The 20,771-nt window shown below is 42.1% G+C and overlaps 3 protein-coding genes across 3 annotated transcripts; 2 read left to right on the top strand and 1 right to left on the bottom strand.

Moving 5' to 3' along the window:
- Positions 1-277: 277 nt before the first annotated feature.
- Positions 278-5,138, top strand: nefma (neurofilament medium chain a). The gene is made up of 3 exons (XM_030769281.1): positions 278-1,387; positions 2,447-2,571; positions 2,838-5,138. Exons 1-3 carry the CDS (start codon positions 338-340, stop codon positions 4,237-4,239), a joined length of 2,577 nt encoding a protein of 858 aa, XP_030625141.1. The 5' UTR covers positions 278-337; the 3' UTR covers positions 4,240-5,138.
- A 4,734-nt stretch (positions 5,139-9,872) lies between these two features.
- Positions 9,873-12,656, bottom strand: nefla (neurofilament light chain a). The gene is made up of 6 exons (XM_030768931.1): positions 11,634-12,656; positions 11,253-11,377; positions 10,797-11,170; positions 10,389-10,657; positions 10,038-10,286; positions 9,873-9,980 (listed from the first exon to the last, which is right to left on the bottom strand). Exons 1-6 carry the CDS (start codon positions 12,654-12,656, stop codon positions 9,873-9,875), a joined length of 2,148 nt encoding a protein of 715 aa, XP_030624791.1.
- A 2,793-nt stretch (positions 12,657-15,449) lies between these two features.
- Positions 15,450-17,401, top strand: pgam2 (phosphoglycerate mutase 2 (muscle)). Its single transcript, XM_030769261.1, has 3 exons — positions 15,450-15,866; positions 16,170-16,350; positions 17,106-17,401. The coding sequence occupies exons 1-3, from the start codon at positions 15,450-15,452 to the stop codon at positions 17,273-17,275; spliced, it is 768 nt and encodes a 255-aa protein (XP_030625121.1). The 3' UTR covers positions 17,276-17,401.
- Positions 17,402-20,771: the final 3,370 nt, after the last annotated feature.

Raw genomic sequence — 20,771 nt, 5'->3', positions numbered from 1 at the left:
CGTCTAAGAATACCTTTGCGAGTCTGTCTACTCTATGCTTTGATCGCTACTTTTTTTGTATATTCTTACCTCCCAACTTCAACCCACATGTTCTGTTTGACCGGGATGCTGGACCTCTGATAAAGAGAGTCTACGGATAACAAACGGGACCCTCCCACTTCGGTGGATCAATTGACCAGTCAAAATAAGCTCATGCTTTTTCGCAATAGCGCCTCCAATATATAAAGACGGCAAACCAGCTCTCCAACGAGTCAAACGCTCCATTCCTGAGCACACATACACTGCACGTCTCCACTTCACATTGTCCCCTCCATCTGCACGCTCACACCTTTCCCTGATGAGTTACGCTGTAGACCCTATAGGGAGCCCCTTCCGGAGAGGAATGGACACCCGGACTAGTTACAGCCGCACCAGCGGTACCCCTTCCAGCGGTTTTCGCTCTCAGACTTGGTCCCGAACGAGCCCTGGCTCTTCTCTTTCCGCCGGCTACAAGAGGACCGTCAACGTACCCGTTGCAAGGGCATATAGCTCTACAGTGCTGAGCTCCGCCGACAGTGTTGACTTCAGCCAGTCCTCCGTTCTAAATGGAGACTACAAGCGCTCTAACGAGAAAGAGCAACTCCAGGGTCTCAATGATCGTTTCGCCGGATACATTGACAAGGTACACTTTCTGGAGCAACAGAACAAGCAGATCGAGGCGGAGATCCAGGCACTGCGGCAGAAGCAGGTGTCGCAGTCTCAATTGGGCGAACTTTACGACCAAGAACTACAGGAGCTTCGCTCTATGCTGGAGCAGATCAACCACGAGAAATCCCAGATCCAGCTAGATACGGATCACATCGAGGAAGACATCCAACGACTTAGGGACCGCTTCGATGAGGAAGCTCGAATCAGAGAAGAAACAGAAGCTATAATCCGTGCTCTGAAGAAGGACATGGCTGATTCAACACTGGTTAAGGCAGAGTTGGAGAAAAAAGTTCAGTCCCTTCAGGATGAAATTGCCTTCATCCGAAACAACCACGAAGAGGAAGTGAACGATCTGCTAGCTCAGGTGCAGGCATCCCAGGTCACCGTAGAGAGAAGGGATTACCAGAAGACCAACATCACTGAAGCACTCCGAGAGATTCGCTCACAACTTGAGGGTCACTCCACCCAAAATCTTCAACAAGTCGAAGACTGGTTCATGTGTCGGTATGCTAAACTGACAGAGGCTGCAGAGCAAAATAAAGATGCCATTAAATCAGCTAGAGATGAGATTTCAGACTACCGCCGACAGCTGCAGTCTAAAACCATTGAATTAGAATCTGTCCGAGGCACCAAAGAATCGCTGGAAAGACAGCTGAGCGACATAGAGGATCGTCACAGCAGCGACCTTGCCAGCCTCCAGGTAAATAGAACAGCACTTTTATGCTAAAGATACTAAAGTACCGTTTTTCCAGTTAAGCCATGTATTCTGTTTGAGAATACACGCTCATTTCCTATATATGATTCTGTAGTTCGTAAATATATAATTAAGAAGGATTAATGCATTATCCAGTTGCTGCACTAATTCCAGATATGCTACTGTCACATAAACCTATCAAAGAATAGACGGCGAAAAGAATGCAAACTAAAACATACACCGTCATAGGCTATTTAAAGTGTCATTATCACTCAAATGCAATATTACTGTTCAAATCATACTCATCCAGGATTATGCGTGGGCTAAAACGATTCGTAGTCTACTTCATAAGCAGTATTTTTGAGCATATAATAATGATATATGTATATTTCGTGCAGGATATTTCATGCTAATTTCATGCTCGCTCACACTCGTGCAAGCAAAGAAACTTCAGATGTAGAGCCTATTTTAAGGAACAGAATTCCGATGTCGTTTCTATGTTTATTTATAATAACAGTTTCCACAGAGTTTTTATAAGCGATTAGGATATTGCAAGCATGCGAGAGAGAATTTTCAAGAGCCGTCCGTGTGATTCTGCGTAGGCGATTCCATTTTACAGTACACGTAAAGTCTGAGCGGAACGTAAGGTGTTAAGGAAAGAAAATGACGCGAGACTGTCTCTTTTCCTAATGCTGAGTCAGAGTACCAGCACTTCAGACTCATTGGCTGTGTCCTGGAATCACCCGATACAGTCCACTAGGATGCATGCTTGAGGAGCGTCTGCAGCCTGCCCTTGGGTGCCACCACTCTGTGAGCAGCGTAGGCTGCAACAGAATTGTCAGATTTGAGAATTATGTAAAAGCTGTAATGCAAACAGAAACAAAAATAAACAAACAAACAAACAAACAAATAAATAAATGCGCATAAATTAAGGACATAAGAAAGAAAGGTTTTCAACAAAATATAATCTCAGAATTCCAGAGCTTTCCCTCTATTGTTTTCTCTATTATTCTTGTTTTTTAAACAAGATCTGAGAGGCCACAACTTTATTTCTCTGCTCTCCAGGAGACCATCCATCAGCTGGAAAACGAACTTAAGAGTACAAAATGGGAGATGGCGCGATACCTTCGTGAGTACCAAGACCTCCTAAATGTCAAGATGGCACTGGATATAGAGATTGCAGCATACAGGTAAAGTACAAATACAATCCAATTCAAGATAAGATTCTAGCAGTATTCAAATGCATGCACAAGGACTAAGTCCTACCATTTGTTGTTATGAACCATATTCATAATACAATACTAATAAAACAGAATACAGATTTAAAAAAAAAAGAAAAAAACTTCTCAGGGGCCTCAATTGACATAATGTGTACTTTTTAGTTCTACTCACCATTTACCTTGCTTCTTTGATTTATGCAGCTATACTAATTATCTCATTACTGCTGTTCATTTAGGAAACTTCTTGAAGGAGAGGAGACCCACTTTAGCACTTTCCCTTACCGCCAGCCTGTCACTAAAGGCCCCAAAGTTAAAATTGAACCCACCAAGCTGAAAGTGCAGCACAAATTTGTGGAGGAGATTATTGAGGAGACCAGAGTGGAGGATGAGAAGGCTGAGTTGGATGAAGCTCTAGCTGAGATGGCAGAGGAGTTGGCAGCAGAGAAAAAAGATGAAGGAGAAGAAGAAGAAGAAAAAGGAGAGGAAGAAGAAGAGGGTGAGCAGGAGGAAGAGAAAGAGGAAGGTGAGGAAGAAGGTAAAGAAGAAGAAGAAGAAGAGGTTGTTGCTGCAACCCAAGCCAAAGTGAGCTCTGCAGCACCTGGAGAAGAAGAGGAAGAGGGTGAGAAAGAGGGAGCTGAAGAGGAAGAGGAGGGAAAGGGTGAAGAGGAAGGAGAAAAAGCTGAGGAAGAAGGTGAGGAGGAAGGGGGTGAAGAAGGTGAAAAGGGAGAAGAAGCCGAAGGAGGAGAGGAAGGAGCGGAGGAGGAGGAAGAGGGTCAGAAGGAGGACGTGGAGGAAACTGCCTTGAGCGCCAAGACACCAGAGTCTAAGGCTTCCCCAGAGAAAGAGAAGGCAGGCGAAAAAGAGGCTGCTGGAGAAGAGGAAGAGAAACCAGCAGAGGAATCTAAAGATGAGGCTGATGCCAAAGCATCTCAAGAGGTGGAAGAAAAGGCAGAGCAAAAAGACGAAGATAAGAAAGGCAAAGAAGAGACCGAAAAAGTTGAGAAGAAAGAAAAGGAAGAGAAAGATGAAGCTCCTGTGTCCAAGACTGAGGCTCCAAAGTCAGAGACCCCAAAGAAAGAATCCCCAAAGAGTGAATCTCCAAAGAGCGAGAGCCCCAAAAAGGAGACACCTAAGGCCGAACCTCAAAAGACCGAGGCCCCAAAAGGTGATGTGAAGAAGGATGAGGGATCTCCAAAGAGCGAATCTCCAAAGAGCGAATCCCCAAAGAGTGAGAGTCCCAAGACGGACACATCCGAGGCCAAAGCTCCAAAGAAAGAGGCCTCAAAACCAGAGGCCCCCAAAGCTGAGGACGTCAAGACAGACGCCCCAAAGGCGGCGCCCGAGAAAAAAGCTGAGAAAGATGCCGAGGAAAAAAAGGCGGAAAAGAAGGATGCTGACGTAAAAGCTGATGAGAAGAAAAAGTCTGATGAGGTCATCTCCAACGGAGTGGATGAAAGTCCCACCAAAGAAAGTCTAGGTGAAAAGGTTATCATCACTAAAACTGTGGAGACCATAACCACAGGAGAGGATGGTGCTAAACTTGTCACCAAGTCCGTAACCGTCACCGAGACACGGAAGGAGGGGGAGGAGGTTGTCCAAGAGAAGACCACCAAAAAAGCAGAGAAACAGTCCACTTAGGCTGTGAAACAGGTCACTAAAACAGATTAGATACACTCTAACCAGTAGATGAAGGAAGTATGGAGGAGAACACATAGTAAGCAATCAACACAGAAACTAACATAATGAAGAAACCATAAAGCTAGCAAAAGGTGTTATTACATTAACCAATCTCAAGATTAAATAAAAAAAAAAATGCATAGAGAGAAGCCATAAGATATGATGAGCTAAAATTCTAAATGCATGTTGAGTGACAGCTTTAACTGGGTTTTGCTGCAGATGCGGTGATTATCTGTGGGATTCAAATCTCTCTTTCTTCCTTTCTTTATTTCTTTCTGCGATATGGGGGTGGGGGTGGTTAGTGGGATTGGGGCATCTGCATGTCAGCTCAGGGGGGAGCATGCTCTCCACTCTTTGATGTAGAAAAACAATCAGCGTGTCTGTGCGAGCAGAATACATGATGTCCAAAACATTCAAGTAAATGTGAATGGGAGAAATGTATGTGAAGTTCAACGATATTTTATTTCCGTTAAGAAAGAGAGTTGGGTGGGAAGATCAACTGTGAGGAATGGAGAAATACGTTCCAGTGAATTAGCCTTACTTATTTAAAAGCAAGGACCCTGACTGAGCCAAAACAAAAAAAAAAACAAAAAAAACAAAACAAAAACACAAAAACCAATAATAACACAGTACAATACAATGATAAAAGAGTGTTACAATGGAGCGAAGAGTCCATGATCATACACATTCAGTACGTAACAGCAATTAAGAAACTTCTAGCCTTAAACATGCTTTTTACCGTTGTTAAATATGTTTACCTTATGAGTGCAATTGAAAATAAATCTGCATATGCGCACACATACATTCTTGTATGCATAGGATGGACTTGAATTTAAATACTTAACATTAATGAGGTGCTACTGTTTGCAAACCCATGTCTTTATTCATCATGAAAAATTTCTCAGCAGCATTTGCTCAATAAAGGTCATACTAAAAAAAATGCAGTGTTGATGTGTCTTGTTTCTTCTTATTGTTTATTCTGTTTGGTTTGCATGCAGTATAGTGTAAGACATCCAAATATGTGGTTGTGTTGCATATTATGCATCCATAAATTGATGTAACACCTTTTCTGACATGAGCATTGCTCTAATCTGACATAATTTCTGCCATAACATGCTTATGTTAGTTAGAAAACTAACACACTTGTAATAATACTGTCCATGATGACATCAGCATCCTCATAGCATCCTTTCCTTGTCAGTAATTAATGTAAGACATTTACGTCATGAACAATTCAGTATGTCATACATTACATAATAATGTATACAGTCATGCTTCTGAGGACACACGTAATTTATCTTGTGTGCTCGACACTCTGCCTAGTGTGTATGAATAAAGTCAACTAAAGTGTCACAGAATTGTTGAAATAATATCTAAGGAAAAAAAATTCTTTTGAATAGGCTATATCACTTTCACTACAATTGAAAACATACTGTGTATAAAACCAAGTAAAAATGTACACTTCGGTAAAAATCCACACACTGCTGCCTTGTAAATGGTATCCCAAAGTTAGATGTATTTTACAACATCTGGTAGCGAATGACCTTTTTCTCTGAACTGACGTCAGCTTTGCCATTTCTAAGGTTGTTGACTAAAATCGAGATTTGGGTACAGACAGCCGCTACTGTACCAGCATAAGAATGGACCTTTTATCGGGAGCATGTTTATAACATAACTCTATGCCACGCGATTATGATCCTGCCAATATCAGAAAGATGTTATCTGCATTATAACTTTCAGTAGTTAATGCCCTTAATGTTCTTTTTCAGCAGGTGAGATCAGACCTCAGTTAACAAGCAAATCTCGTGTCATTAGGAGATAATCGTGATTAATTTAACGCACAGACTTTTCAGAAAACTCTTGAGAAACGAAGATATTTGTTCTCTAACAGTCCAGCGCCCACTCATGTATCATACATGCGTATGGGTTGTTTCTTCATCTCTGTTACTCTAACGTGACATATGCTGATTTTCTCTTTCCGCTGTATGCAGGGAGTGTATGGATGGAGAGAGCGCTGACGAACATATCCGTCCTTCCGATGTCCTCACGTGACCTACTCCGACTCCGTCTGATTCATAAAAATAGAAATGAAAACTGAATTACCTTCTTTTAGACCGCGGTGCTTTCCCATGCAAAGTCGATTATTGTATTAGTTGCAAAGCTGTAGTGTTTGTAAACTCTTAATTTGTATGTTTATCCTGAAATTTCCCACTCTGTACTATTCAACGTTTATCCCTCTTGTACCTTACTTTGGATTATGTGTTGTCATGAAGCATAAAATAATATGTACTGCGAGGTGAAATCGGGAATCCACAGTCAAAAAATTAAAATTAGCTTAGAGGTTTGATGCGCCCTGTATACGCCACCGCGTCGTCTCCCGGGACCCTTCGAAGCCTGCGCCGAAGCAGGGTGGTGCCTAGAAGTGACAAGTCGCGCCCGCCTTCATGAATTCTCCTGGTTAAACACTTCTTTCATATGCAAATACATGCTGAGCTGTGTTTCAGTTTGGTTGCATTTGGGAATGGGGATCCCTGCATTGCAGTCTCTGAAGGCGTCACAGTTCACTATCTGCTAGATCGCAACACTGGTTATGAGTCATAAGCTACAGGAGTTGACGGACAATGGGTGATTCTTCAACTATGGTCATTTTTGTGTCCCTGGAAGAAATAACAAAAACAAAAAAAACTTTTCTACATTTTTATTTTTGTCGCACTTACTTTACACCAAGAGGAACTTATAAAAAATAAATCAGAATCAGAATCACCTTTATTTGCCATGGTACATGTACGAGGAATTTTTCTTGGTGTTCTCCATGCAGCACACAAAATACACAATAAATACACAATAAATACGATACAGTGTGCAATACAACAGTGGATACAGGGCGTCCAATATACAACACAATGCACGATGCAGGACCAGCAATATAAGTTCTATAGACACAACAACACAATATACAGTACAATGTACAATCTGCAGTCTGCAATACACAATACACAATACACAATACAAAATACAATTCAACAGACAACACCAGGATAGCGCGTCGTGTAATGAGCAGATAAATGCTAGATGGTAAATGATATGTGGGATTCAAGTAGGTCAATGGTATGTGGTTTTAGTGATTGATACAGAGGCACAGAAGGTGGTAATGGGTATGCGAAGTCAATACTGAAGGCACAGTGGTTCCACATAAGTACATATACAACAAACAGTGCAAGAGTTCAGGAGGTGTTGAGGAGAGCTACCGCCTTGGGGTAGAAGCTGTTTTGGTGTCGTGTGGTTTTGGTCTTGATAGACCTGTACCGCCGTCCGGAGGGGAGTCTTACGAACAGGCTGTGGGCTGGGTGGGAGGGATCAGCCACAATCTTCCATGCATGTTTCCCAGCTCTGGAGCTGTGTAGGTCCTTGATGGAGGGCAGGTGGCATCAGACGACCCTCTGAGCCGTGCGTACGACGCTTTGTAGTTTGGCCTTGGAGCGGGCTGATGAAGAGTCGTACCAGACCGTGATAGATGAAGTCAGGATGCTCTCCATGATGTAGCCCTGTAGAACTGAACCAGGATGTGTGTGCTGACATGGAGTCTTTTCAGCTGTCGTAGGAAGAAATTCCATAATATCTGTCATTAATTTTACTATATAGTAAGAGGCCATTTATGTATGGTTTCCACTTTGTCCCTAAGCCAAACTTTGAACCTTCAATCCTGCTTTATTTTGAATTTAATATTGAAATAATGTTGAGTTCAAATACAAATTAGACACTGATGTCTATTTTAATTAAATATTTTATGTATTGTAATATTTCTTCACATTTTCTTGTATTTTTCATAAAAAAATTCCACCACACTGTACAAAATAGAATTCTGGGATCGTGTTTTAGGTTTTGTATACTCAGTAACCATAGCAACAGCCACTCAACAGGGGAACACATGGCTGGAGAAAAGAGTGACCTCCATAGGGGTTAACAAAAAGAGGAAAAATCAAGGTAAATATGAGTTAAACTGAGAATGTGTGTATTGGGTGTCATTTCCAAACAGCTCATATGGACCAGTTTCATTTAATATTGTGTATTTTGTGTATATTTAATGCTAACTCTAAAACTGACATTAACAGGATAACATATCATGAAATTTTAAAAGAAAAAATGACAAAATGTCATTTCCACAACAGTCATTTCCACGACAGGAAATTATGATTTCCTCTTAATATTAAAGTGAAATATGTATTATATGCTAAATGCTAAAATTGTCCTGACCAAAATGGACCATAGTTGAAGAATTACCCATATACAAAGTACTGTAATGCTTTTAGTGTTTTAAGCACATCTCCTAAAATGTTTTATCTTTTCTCATACCACCTGGACAGTCCATTTTAAACTGTAGTTCTTTGCTGTTGTTGTGCAATTAACCATCATATTCTTATGTTTTCATTTATGCATTTACATTTTTTACACATATTTTTATATTTATCGTTTTATAAGCATTTGTGCTTGCAAACACTGCTAACGCAAGGGTTGTTTACCAATGTTTGAACCAGTTCAGCTCCCCTGGTCAAGTTCAGCCCTTACTGCACGAGAACGCTGAAGCCCAACAGTTAGATAAATAATTAACAAAGAGGAAACTAGAAATGAGCAGCCAGAACAGTGTTAGTCATTGTCATAACTTGTCTGTCTCCACGATGTGACCTACATAACGTTACCTCTATGTCAATCTGTCTTACTGTCCGCTAAGAAAATGCTATTTAAATCATCTGTACTACGAAAACCTTAAAGAAAAGCCATAGGGAAGTTAAGTACTGAAATATTTGTTTTACTACATCTGTTAGCTCAGATTAAGCAGATCACATAATGTGTGACATGTACTTATTCCACGTTGTCATAGTAGTGGGTTTTTATTATGTATCATCATAGATAGCGCTGCTACTTTTATGTGTATCACAGCAGACACAACATAATTGATGGATAATTTCTGATTTCCCATTATTTAAGAACATTTTTGAGATGTATTTGGCCAAAAAAAAAAAAAATCCCAAACCTGAATTATACTTTAAACTAGCTGTATGATACAGTGAGAAGATAACAAACTGAAGCCACTTTAATACTTTATAATGCTTTATGATAAGCCAGTGATAAGCTACCACATCCTCTGATTTTTGTCTTTTTTTTTACAAAGCCCACACGAAAGCTATCAATAGGACATTCCAAGAGATTTAGATTATATAATATTACCAATGCAGTATGTGTTCTTAACACAGAACAGCCAATGAATCAAGAAGCCTCTTTGCTCTGACAGCGGCATCTTTTATTGCATTTGTGATATAGTTACACACCTTTTTGTCTCACATGCCCAGATAATTGGCAGCATCACCCCAAAAATCACACCCTGGTTTACAGGCACTCCGGCATACATACATTAACGTTACACAATCAGAATAGCTTATTCAGTTTCAAAAGCAATTGTAGCTATATGTGCTTTCAAACTTAATTGCATTGCAAATTGGATTGAGCTCCTAGATTTTTAGCACACAGGCTAAAGAGACATAAGAGGAATCAGGGACAGCATCCAGGTTTTCGACTGTTTGGAATTCATTACTTCATTACTTTTTTCCTTTAGGTTTTTCTGTGTCATCTTTCTTTGTTTCTTTTTTAGTGCTTTCCTTCTCCACAGTTTTGGACTCCTCACCTTTGTCTTTGCCTTTGACTGTCTCAGTTTCCACTTTATCTTTATCTTTGTCTTTGCCCTGAACTGTCTCCTGTTTCACCTTGTCTTTTTCCTTTTTCTCAGGTTCTGCTTTATCTTTTTCTTTTTTCTCAGGTTCCACCTTGGCTGAGTCCTTTGCTTCAGGTTCTGCTTTCTCTGTATCTGTCTCGGGTTTTGCTTTCTCTTTTTCCTTTGTCTCTGCTTCTGCCTTGACTTTGTCCTTTGCTTCAGGTTCTGCCTTGTCTTTTTCTGTCTCGGGTTCTGCTTTTTCTTTTTCTGGCTTAGCTTCTGCTTTCTCCTTTTCCTTCGTCTCAGGTTCTGCCTTGTCTTTTCCTTTTGTATCAGGTTCTACCTTGTCTTTTTCTGTCTCTGCCTCTTTTTCTGTCTCTGGTGTCTCTGCCTTGCCTTTGACTTTGGCTGGCTCAGTATCCTCCTTATCTTTAACTGTATCTGTTTCAGTTTCTGCTTGCTCCTCCCCCTTTATTTCATCTTTCTCCCCTGCTTCCTCCTCTCCCTCTTTCTCTGCAACTGCTTCCTCCTCTCCCTCCTTGTCCTCACCCTCTTTCTCCACTCCTTCTTTGTCTGCATCCTCCTCTGCACCTTCTTTACCCTCTTCCTCCTCTCCCTCTTTCTCCTCCTCAGCTTCGGCTCCAACCTCCTTTTCTTCCTCTTCCTCACCACCTGTTGCAAACAAACAAACAAATAAACAAATCGAACATTACGGTGAATGCATGATCGTTTAAATAATATATCCGTGAAAATGTTGGCTGCCACCCAAAGAGATGGTAAAGACTAACACCAAAGCAGAGGTGCAGCTAACCTTCTTCACCCTCCTGTGCTTCTTTTTCTTCCTCCTCTTCTTCCTCCTTTTCTTCCTCTTTCTCCTCTTCTTTCTCTTCCTCCTCTTTCTGCTCCTCCTTTTCCTCTTCTTCTACCTTCTCTTCTTTTTCCTCCTCTGCTGGACTAGCCTCAACTTGCTGTTCTTGGCCAGCGGTGATGATTTCATCCGCTAAGAAGGTTGTGCTGATCAGACGAGAGCTGAGCAGATAGGGGGCAGCAGAGCTCAGGCCAGGCTGTAGAGGAAACATGGGGCGGGCAAAGGTAGTAGCACCGGGCAAGCCATGAGAGTAAGCACTGGGCACGCCCAATGACACACCTACGTTGAAACGAGACTCCTCCCCCTCAAGGAGTTTCCTACGGAGAAAAGGTATCAAAATTAGGTCACAGAATGACATACCAAGGTACTAATATTCACTTTTCCTGTCCTCCTGCTTACCTGTATGCAGCAATTTCAATGTCAAGAGCCATCTTGACATTAAGGAGGTCTTGGTACTCTTTTAAATATCGTGCCATCTCGCTCTTGGTTGCTCCAAGTTCATCCTCCAACTGGCTAATAGTTTCCTGCAGAGGCAGGGAAAAAGAAGTTAGATAAATTTGGTTAATGGACAAACTACAAATGAGCTCTAAGTATCTAACCAGCTTAAGTGCCATTTCATCATTCTTGCATCAATCAATCAGAAATGAGTTACAATTGTATATATGCAATAAAAGTGCAAGGATCTTTGTCACTGTATTGTACATAATCTTCAAGGTCTAACAAATGAAATAATAACTTGTCCTCACTGATTTTCTCTTATGATTTGGTCCAAGCACTGACCTGCATGGCTGCAACCTCAGCACTCTGCTTCTCTTCCATGTCTCTCAGCTGCTTCTCAAGGGACTCGTTTAGACCTCGGCAGGCATCAATCTCCAGAATGCGGGCCTGAAGTTGACGGCGGTACTCTAGAACCTCGTCTTTTGAGTTCTTCACCGCGTCGCTGTGCTGGGCCACGCTTTCTGTCAGATGCCCCACTTTTCCACGGAACCACTCCTCAGCGGCTTGCATGTTCCGGGCCGCGAGTCTCTCATACTGGGCTCGGATGTCTCGCAAGGCACTGGACAGGTCTGGTTTGGCGGACTCCGTCTCCACAGCGAGCTGTGCGCCGTACTGGATCTGGGCCTGCAGCTCTGAGATCTCCCCCTCATGGATCTTCTTGAGGAAGGCCAATTCTTCTAGCAACGTCTCCACCTTCTTCTCAAGCTCCACCCGGGACAGGGCGATTTCATCTGCCTCCTTACGGCCGTCGAGAAGCCTTCCCTCTGCCTCCTCACGAGCCAATACTTCCTCTTCGTAATGGCCCTGCAGTGTCCTCAAAGCCTCTTCCATGTGTTCTTTCTGGCTGAGGGCAGCTTGTTTCTCCAGCCTCGCCTCCTCAACAGCAGCCCTCAGGGAGCGGACCTCCTGCTCATACAGTCCCCGAAGGCGGGATGGTTCTCCATGCCTCTGCCTCAGCAGCAACAGCTCAGCCTCCAAAGCCCGGTTCTGTTGTTCCAGCTCGTGCACGCGCTCAATGAAACCAGCAAATCGGTCATTCAGCTCCTGCAGCTGGGCTTTCTCCTGGGTGCGAACTGCCCTGAATTCAGAGCTCACCTGGGCAGCCTGAGTGAGGTCCATCTCCACGGAGCGGACTGGGCCGCTCATCCGGCCTGGAGACGCATAATGCAGACGAGTCGCCACAGCGGAGATCGGGGAGGAGTGGCTGGGGTACATGGTATGGGATCGGCCCCGTGAGGTTACCCGGGGGCTGCTCTCCACATACCACCTCTTATAGGAAGAGGAGAAGTAAGGGTCGAAACTCATGGTTCCAGGAGCAGGCTGCTCTGTCTCTCTGTTCCTCTTGCAGGCAGCCAGCTAAAAACTGATCTGCTGCTGCTGCTGCAGTACCCTCTGCTTTTATAGCCAGAAAGGAGAGCTCTGACGCAAGTGGTTTTCTAAAATCTGACTATGCAGTATCAATAGCCTCAAAGAGAAAGTGGGAGAAAGGGAGAGACGGAGAGAGTTGCTGTAAGTGTGTGTGTGTGTGTGTGTGCGTGTGTGTGTGTGTGTGAGAGAGAGAGAGTGTGAAGAGGATGATGTTTTAGCTTTTCAGAGCCTCATTCTATGGCTGTATCCTGCTTAGTTTTGACCTTCTCCAAGGTCATTCAAGGTAACGTTGACACACAGCTTTGAAGAGACTATGAACTAAGATGCTGCAAGAAAAAATTGCATACTGAGGTATAATTTCAATTTCATTTCATTTGGTTTGTTATGCAGTTATTACTGACACATACAGAGAGAGAGAGAGAGAGAGACAGAGAGAGAGAGAGAGAGAGAGAGAGAGAGAGAGAGAGAGAGAGAGACTATTCTGCCCTTTGCCTTCATAATAGTACAACACTGCCTCTACTGGTCAAAATGGGTAATGCACAATTGTAAGCCACATTTTGGGTTGAAGGTGCTATTCTAACATTCAGACATTTCACTGTGAACAGAAATTATGATGGATTCAGAATCAGGGGAGGAAATTGATGTAACCAGCAGACTGAGGAAAAAATATTTTGTATGTTTAGTGTAAAAATAGTCGACTATGGTTTGTTATTACCTTGTTATTCTCTTTTTGACCACTGAAAAACTGAATGGATTAAATGACACTCCTTAATAATACTACTACAATTCTGTTATGATATTTTGTCACCAAACATTTATCTATTGTGTGACCATATATACACAGAAGGAAAGATTCACTGAGATTCAGTCAACTGTTTTTATTATTGTTTTTAATGGTTTTGTTGATAGCATTAGTGATTGTCCATTGTTTATGATATTTGACAGTAGCCTGCTATTTTAAAACATAATGCATAATCTTATCATACACCATATTAGTGAAATGATAAGATTACTTGCTTACTTGAAAATAAGAATGCTTCAGATATGAATATCTTGTCAGTAAATAAATTAAAAAAGAAAAAAAAAACAATAAATCAATCAAATCATGTGGTGAAGGGAATCAGACAGTGTCTCATTTATATCAAAAATATCGTCTGACCAAAGAGGAGAATTTGGAAACAGTTCACTAAATAATCAGATCAAAAAGACAGACCTATAATGTTTTTGAACACTTTATTTAAACTGTCTGCTCCAGGCTGTCATGATTCAGCCAAATATGTGAAAATCCTGATTAGGGAGAGTCAGTGAGGAGAGAACACTGCTGATGCTGTCTCTTAGTGTTGAATGACACTGTAGAGAGAGGTTCTCCACAGTGACTCTGCACATTTACGACACAAGGCAATGCACCATTAACCCTGCTTGACTCAGGCAATCCTCTGCTCTTTTCACACAACAAAAATGTATATTCTGTATGAACTGTGTGAGGAGAGTTTGGCGTAATCTTTTGAGTCTTTGAGTACTGTTGGCTGTGTTGTCATGACATCCTTGGCTCCGCCCCTCAACAGTCACTGTCCTCAATCCTTCCATGCCTACCTTTTCAGGCTAATACCGTCTCTAAGGCTTTTGTGAGATATGTTTTTCTTTGTGTTTCATCTTTGAATTGCATTAATTGCTTTGTTGGCAACAAGCCCAAACTCCATTCAAATCTGATGTAACCTTTTTTTTTTCCAAGGCCATTTTTCATATTTTTGGTAGAAGAATTTAAATCTTAAGACCTACACATGAACCGACGCAAACTCAAGAGGATCATCTTTTCGTATACTAAACATCACTTTAGAACTTTGTATAATGTATATTAGACCAGTCATGCATCTATTTCCCTGCCATATTGAAGTTGGAATTAAATACAGATCTGGTGTCACATTTAACCTGGTGTTGTTTACAGCATTTGCCTATTTTCAATTCCTCTGTCACCTAACCTTGGGTGTATGTAAAAGATAATAGATTTATATTCAGCTCTGTTTTACTGTCTGGAGATAACGTGACAGGGGATGTGCACTGTAAAAAAGATTGTGGAACTTGGGTGTAATTATACACTTGAGATGAGGCTGATACAGTGTATGTCTCTTATAATAGACCTCTGCTGACCTCTGCAATATATGACCATGACCCTAAGTCAATTTAAAGCAAAGCAAGCCTTAGTGGTTGGCTGGACATTATACTCATATCAAGGTAGAAGCATACAGTTGGTGTACTGACCAAGGTTAAATCCATTTGTAGTAAATAGTACTGTACTGAGATTGGTTACTTTGCTGCACTGTTGAATTTTCTTGACTAAGACATTCTGAGACCTTCGGTACTAACTCTGATATTTACACTTTTATTCCACGGCTCTCAGTTTAAAAGTCATGTTGCTATTTTAACTCTATCCTTGACCTCTGCCCTTCCAAGCCGGGGAGTACGGGGTCTGCTCGAAAAAGGCCCGGCCTAACTGGCCGAGCCCTGCCGCCAGTCTGCGACTGAAAAGTTTTGATTGGTTCCGAGGACACATTATTTGGCATACATGCACACTCACATTCCAGTAGGCTATAAAAAGAGCGTGGCTTAGGCACTCAGAGCCCACAGTCGGTCAGAAAGTGTGTGTGCATACCATAGGGGAGGGCTGTGTCTGGTGGGGTTTGGAAAGGGATTTCTCTTAAAAAAAAAAAAACAACCTTAACTGTGTAAAATATGGCTGCTGCTCACCGTCTGGTTATCGTGCGTCACGGGGAGAGTTCATGGAACCAGGAGAACCGCTTCTGCGGCTGGTTCGACGCTGACCTCAGTGAGAAAGGCCTTGAAGAGGCCAAACGCGGAGCCCATGCCATCAAAGAAGCTGGCATGAAGTTTGATGTATGCTACACCTCAGTGCTGAAGCGTGCCATCAAGACCTTGTGGACAATCATGGAGGGCACAGACCAGATGTGGCTGCCCGTGATCCGTACCTGGCGTCTGAACGAGCGCCACTACGGTGGCCTGACCGGCTTGAACAAGGCAGAGACGGCAGCCAAGCACGGAGAGGAGCAGGTGAAGATTTGGCGGCGCTCTTTCGACATCCCCCCTCCTCCCATGGATAAGGACCACGCTTTCCATAAGATCATCAGTGAGGTAAGAGAGGGACGGCATTGGTGAAAAATCAATGAGCGGATATTCACACAAACGTAAAATGAACAGAAACACTGTATTTAATGCTTTTAATAGAACGGTGATGTTGTTAAAAAATAATTCCCGAATGTGCTTGGAGACGTGTCTCTTTGTTATCTTAGCAGTAGTAAGTTAGCATTAGTAAGTTAGAATAAGTAAGTTAGCGTAAGTAAGTTAGCGTAAGTAAGTTAGCGTAAGTAAGTTAGCGTAAGTACGATATATGTGGAGCTATGGCAGCGATAATGATGACGATCTTGCATCCTCTAGTCTCGCCGCTACAAGGGTCTTAAGCCAGGGGAGCTGCCTACTTGTGAGAGTCTGAAAGACACGATTGCTAGAGCCCTACCCTTCTGGAATGATGTCATTGCCCCAGAGATCAAGGCTGGTAAAAACGTCATCATTGCAGCCCATGGCAACAGTCTCCGTGGCATCGTGAAGCACTTGGAGAGTGAGTATCACCAGCTAGAGGTTGTTCATTGCCTCAGAGAAGCCAAAATATGAAATATCAAATCAAGATGGGGTGATGTGATGAAAAAAAAAACTAATTTGGTGTTATCTGTGACACAGCAAACTCACAGATTAGATATTCATAAAGATAAGGTTTTCGACATCACCTCAGAGCTTTAGCTAAACCAGCTGGTCCAGGAGACTGAGTGGACGTTTAGACACATAAGATCTGTCCAACCACAAGCTGCTATTCCCAGATGACAGTATATCTATTTATAGGCCCCTCTTATGTACAGAGGGAAAGGCCACGGGTGAGGTTCCCGTTACAGACACGACCTTTATGTAAAAAGGTTCTGCATTCTCCACGCGGTCACCAGACTGAGTCAAACAGTTGTACTCTAGGATTAAAATGTTAGAGAACTACCGGAAAGGTCAAGTCTAAGTATCACCTCTTCGACACAGCTCGTAAAGATTAAGTAACGACACGATACAAAATAGAACTTAAGACAGGTCGAACTGGTGGTTCCTCTCGTCCCGTTTCATTTCTACCACCAAATGAAATGTGTCAAGACAATGCACTCAGTGAACTACACAGCTATTAAAACTGAAATGCTGTGTCATTCCTCTAATAAGGAACAGAGCAGGAGGTCTCTGACTGCCTGAACACTTTATATGAGGGGTGTGGGCTACATAATCATGGTGTCTGTCTGCATCTTTCCGGTTTTATAACTTTCCTATGACCGTGTGCTCCTGCAGGCATGTCTGATGCAGCTATCATGGAGCTGAACCTGCCCACTGGCATTCCTATTGTCTACGAGCTGGACAAGGACCTGAAGCCCATCAAACCCATGCAGTTCCTTGGGGATGAGGAGACAGTACGCAAGGCCATGGAAGCTGTGGCAGCCCAGGGCAAGGTGAAGAAGTGAGGCGACAGGAAATGATGCAGAGACTGACAGCTTTCTCCCTTCATTCATGTTCCTACCTGCAGTCTATTCCAGCATGGGAAAGGGCTACTCATTGGTCCAAGGACCAATAAAGCACTCTCCGGACGGTTTCCCTCATCACCATTTGAGACTCTCAAAATGAATGAAAGTAAATACACTGCCCTGTCTGTAACTACCCTCCTAAAACACACATCCACATTCACCAGGAAGCACAGCCCACTCTAGATTTGAAAGTAACTTGTGTTGGATGCACCTCACTCTGACACAGCAAATAAAGTGACCACCATTTTTGTGTAATCCCTTTTTTTTTCTCTTTTCGCGTTTGTCAATCCTCCTTCTTTCTTCACTGCATTAATTCGGTGATTTCAGCAGACACAGAGCATCGCTGTGTAAGCTTATGCAGAGGGCAAACAAAGAAAGGTCAGCGGGTCCGTTCTGGCGGCTATCCCGTAGCGTTGCAGCAGTTCCTCTAGCGGCCTCTCCCAGCAAGTGAGTGTCTGCTAGACGGAGCACGTCGGGCTATGGCAAGTGGCCAAGACCACGATTAGCTGCAGCTCAATTTCTGTGGCTTGAGAAGGACAGGTGTGTTTAGGGAGGTTCAGAAAAAGACATCGTAAGACAGTTTTGCAGGGCTTTATTTGAGCCTGGCTAGATGACTCTTTTATCAAACAATAAATTGGTAAGTTCCACACTTAGCTGAAAACAAATTTGCTCTGACATTGTAACGACCCCAGCGAAGGAGAAAGGTTTAATTCAAAACTCCACAAATTAAGAGGTGCAAGTCATTATCCGAAGCATGTAAACTTTGTGGTTCAGCCATAATTTTAAGGAGAGCTCCTCTGAGAGTGCTGCACTGCTGCTCTGGATCCAGTGCTTTTTCTAGTGAACATATGTAATTCACCGAGCACAATGTTTTAAAGCAGTTTAACTAATTAAAGTCATTTCAATGCATACATGCTTTTGGAAAACTTAAAAGTGCTCTGAAAATACATTGGCATAGGTAGTGTTGGTAGGTAGTGTAATTCGCCCAAAACCGTGCTAATGGTTAGATGGCTGTTTTTAATCCCAGCAACACTGCCATCTGTTGACTGAGCAAAAGTCTTTGTGTGGTACTCCATGTCCCTGTGCATCAGACTCCCACAATGACAATCATGGCTGTGAAGAAGACGTTGCTTTCACATGTAAATGTGTAATTACGTCACTACACTGAAATTCGCTTGTGCGTGATATTCTGGCATGAATACATCATTAGTTGTATCAGTGAATTTGCCATACACAAGTTGGCTCCTAACTGATATCAGTGAAGATGTGATTGCTATTTCAGTGTTTGCCAGCAGAGGGTACAGTTTCCTTCCCAAACCTTTAATAACTTGGAGGTTTCCAAGGGCAGTAGAATTGCGTACGTCCTGTCGTGTGCTGTTGTATAGCAAAACACAAGGTGAACCCCTATGCTTCCACAAAGTACATTCCCTCCCACTCTTCACCTATAAATCTGCAAGTCATGTATACTGCACTCTGTCTCCACTTGTGGTCGGTGTGCCCTCCCTCTCCTTTCATCTGAAGTCATGACAAATGTTTTGGAATGATGTGAGCTCTAATAAGAATGGTAGTTTAAGGAAGTATTGTTCTCTCAGGATAAAATGGTCATTTTTGCACCCCCCCCAACCACCAAGACCCGCTGTTTGTCAAATGTGGAATACCATTGCGTGTGTTCTCTCGGCAGATATAATTCACGTGCCTGAGTCTAGCACTGCAGGCACAAAGTAAATTCTTGCCCTATGTTTTGATTGACATTAGTGGGAGTGTGATGTCTATACATGTTAGCCTCTGTATGAGCTATGCCTGGTAAGAACCTCAAAATGAAATATACAGAGAAAAAAAAAAAGTCGCATAGAACCAACTTTCATGCCCTCCTTTCATGTCCTGTGGGTTAATTTGCTGTAGCTGTTTGAGCATGCAGGCTAATTAGCCACACTATGGTGTAAAGAAGTCCTGACAGAGACAGAATGGGAATGCAGTCACAAAGGGGTCAGTACATGGCAGGACCATGTAACGCAACACCTCTTTCATTGGAAAAACTATTGTGAAAATACATAAAACAGTTCATTTTAACCTTGGGAGACACAGAGGGATGCAAAGTTAAAAATAAAGTGTGTGTGTGTGTGTGTGTGGAGAGGGAGCAGGGATCCATCTATCAGTTTATTCAAACATGTTTTCTTGCTTCTGCTTTTGGGTGTTTTGTGCATAGATCCTAATTTGTGTGTGTGTTGAAGGTGCGCGGTTTTATGATTTTAGGGGTACGTATATGTAACCTGTTTGCTAGGATCATTTGTTAGGATGTGTTTGTGACCCTTGAAATGAGTGTGCCTGATGTGGTTGATATACCAGCTCGTCTTTGTAAGAACATGCTTCTTTATTCATTCTTTACTCCTTTCTGCTTCAGATAAAATCTCCCTGTTTCTAGAATACTCCAATGTATGCAAAATCTGGTTTCGTCTTCCTCATATCTTGTCACTGAATTTTTCATGAAAAATATCTCTCCTTTGATTCATTCTACCCCATTCTTGTCTGCCTCTCTAGCTTGCAGAACAGAGTCACCATTATGTCTGGTTTTTTTTTATATATATTTGTCAGATAGATTATCTGCAGAATTAGCCCTCAAGCAACTCTGCAATTCAAGGAAGTCGTAGAGAGGAACACACAGGAAGCAAAGAGTAATACCTACCTTACACCTCTGAAAGTCAGGCACATCAGGATAAGAGCCTGCTACAGCTCACTATTCAGAAAGGGTAGTTGGGCAAGGTTTAAAATACGAGCTCTTTTTACACATACTGTGCGTGTTACACAAATGACTGTGTTGTGAAGCTGTCTGCTTTTGGAGGGTTTTTTTTTTTTACTTGTTTGTTTCACTTTTTGTTTGTTTGTTGTTGTTGTTGTTGTTGTTTTTAAGGGGGGTGGGATTCCAAAGGGTGGTGCGAGAGCAGAGATGCAATGGCTCATCAGAGATAAAATCTCCCGCAGTAACAGTTTCATTCTGAGGTATAAAGGCTGTGGTCACACACATCCTGTGGAAGGCTATAGTCACACAGTTCATGCAAACAGGCACTTCTCTTTGCAAATGAGATAATCCATACAAATGAGGGGAAGTCAGCCTTTTAATAGAGATTGCAAGTGTAGTGAACGACATTTTTCTTCTAAGCATTTGAATCACTCACATTATACTGTTGCACTCATTCTAAGTCGCTTTTGGCTAAAAGCGTCTGCTAAATACCAAATTGTAAATTGTAAGTTGTACATTATATATTAATATATATACATACGTCTGTACACTGTTTCTGTCATTTTACCTAAAAAAAAAGAGATAAACAACCATGTTTGGCAACGTATCAAGCATTTTTTACAGATGATTATTCATTTTTAAATAAACAAATAAATAAATAAAATCACACTACAGATAACGCAGCTGTTTAGAATTTTT

Source organism: Chanos chanos, chromosome 3 (genome assembly GCF_902362185.1).
Source record: "Chanos chanos chromosome 3, fChaCha1.1, whole genome shotgun sequence".
Classification (NCBI taxonomy): Eukaryota; Metazoa; Chordata; class Actinopteri; order Gonorynchiformes; family Chanidae; genus Chanos; species Chanos chanos.
Note: the sequence above shows the minus strand (reverse complement) of the source record. Positions and strands in the feature narration are given on the sequence as shown.

Coding starts and splice junctions, on each gene's coding strand:
- nefma (XM_030769281.1), top strand. CDS start 338: ATGAGTTACGCTGTAGACCCTATAGGGAGCCCCTTCCGGAGAGGAATG. Junction 1,388..2,446: donor GCGACCTTGCCAGCCTCCAG/GTAAATAGAACA, acceptor TCTGCTCTCCAG/GAGACCATCCATCAGCTGGA. Junction 2,572..2,837: donor ATAGAGATTGCAGCATACAG/GTAAAGTACAAA, acceptor CTGTTCATTTAG/GAAACTTCTTGAAGGAGAGG.
- nefla (XM_030768931.1), bottom strand. CDS start 12,656: ATGAGTTTCGACCCTTACTTCTCCTCTTCCTATAAGAGGTGGTATGTG. Junction 11,171..11,252: donor ATTGAAATTGCTGCATACAG/GTAAGCAGGAGG, acceptor TTTTCTCCGTAG/GAAACTCCTTGAGGGGGAGG. Junction 10,287..10,388: donor AGGATACTGAGCCAGCCAAA/GTCAAAGGCAAG, acceptor GCAGAACCTGAG/ACGAAGGAAAAGGAGAAAGC.
- pgam2 (XM_030769261.1), top strand. CDS start 15,450: ATGGCTGCTGCTCACCGTCTGGTTATCGTGCGTCACGGGGAGAGTTCA. Junction 15,867..16,169: donor TCCATAAGATCATCAGTGAG/GTAAGAGAGGGA, acceptor TGCATCCTCTAG/TCTCGCCGCTACAAGGGTCT. Junction 16,351..17,105: donor CATCGTGAAGCACTTGGAGA/GTGAGTATCACC, acceptor GTGCTCCTGCAG/GCATGTCTGATGCAGCTATC.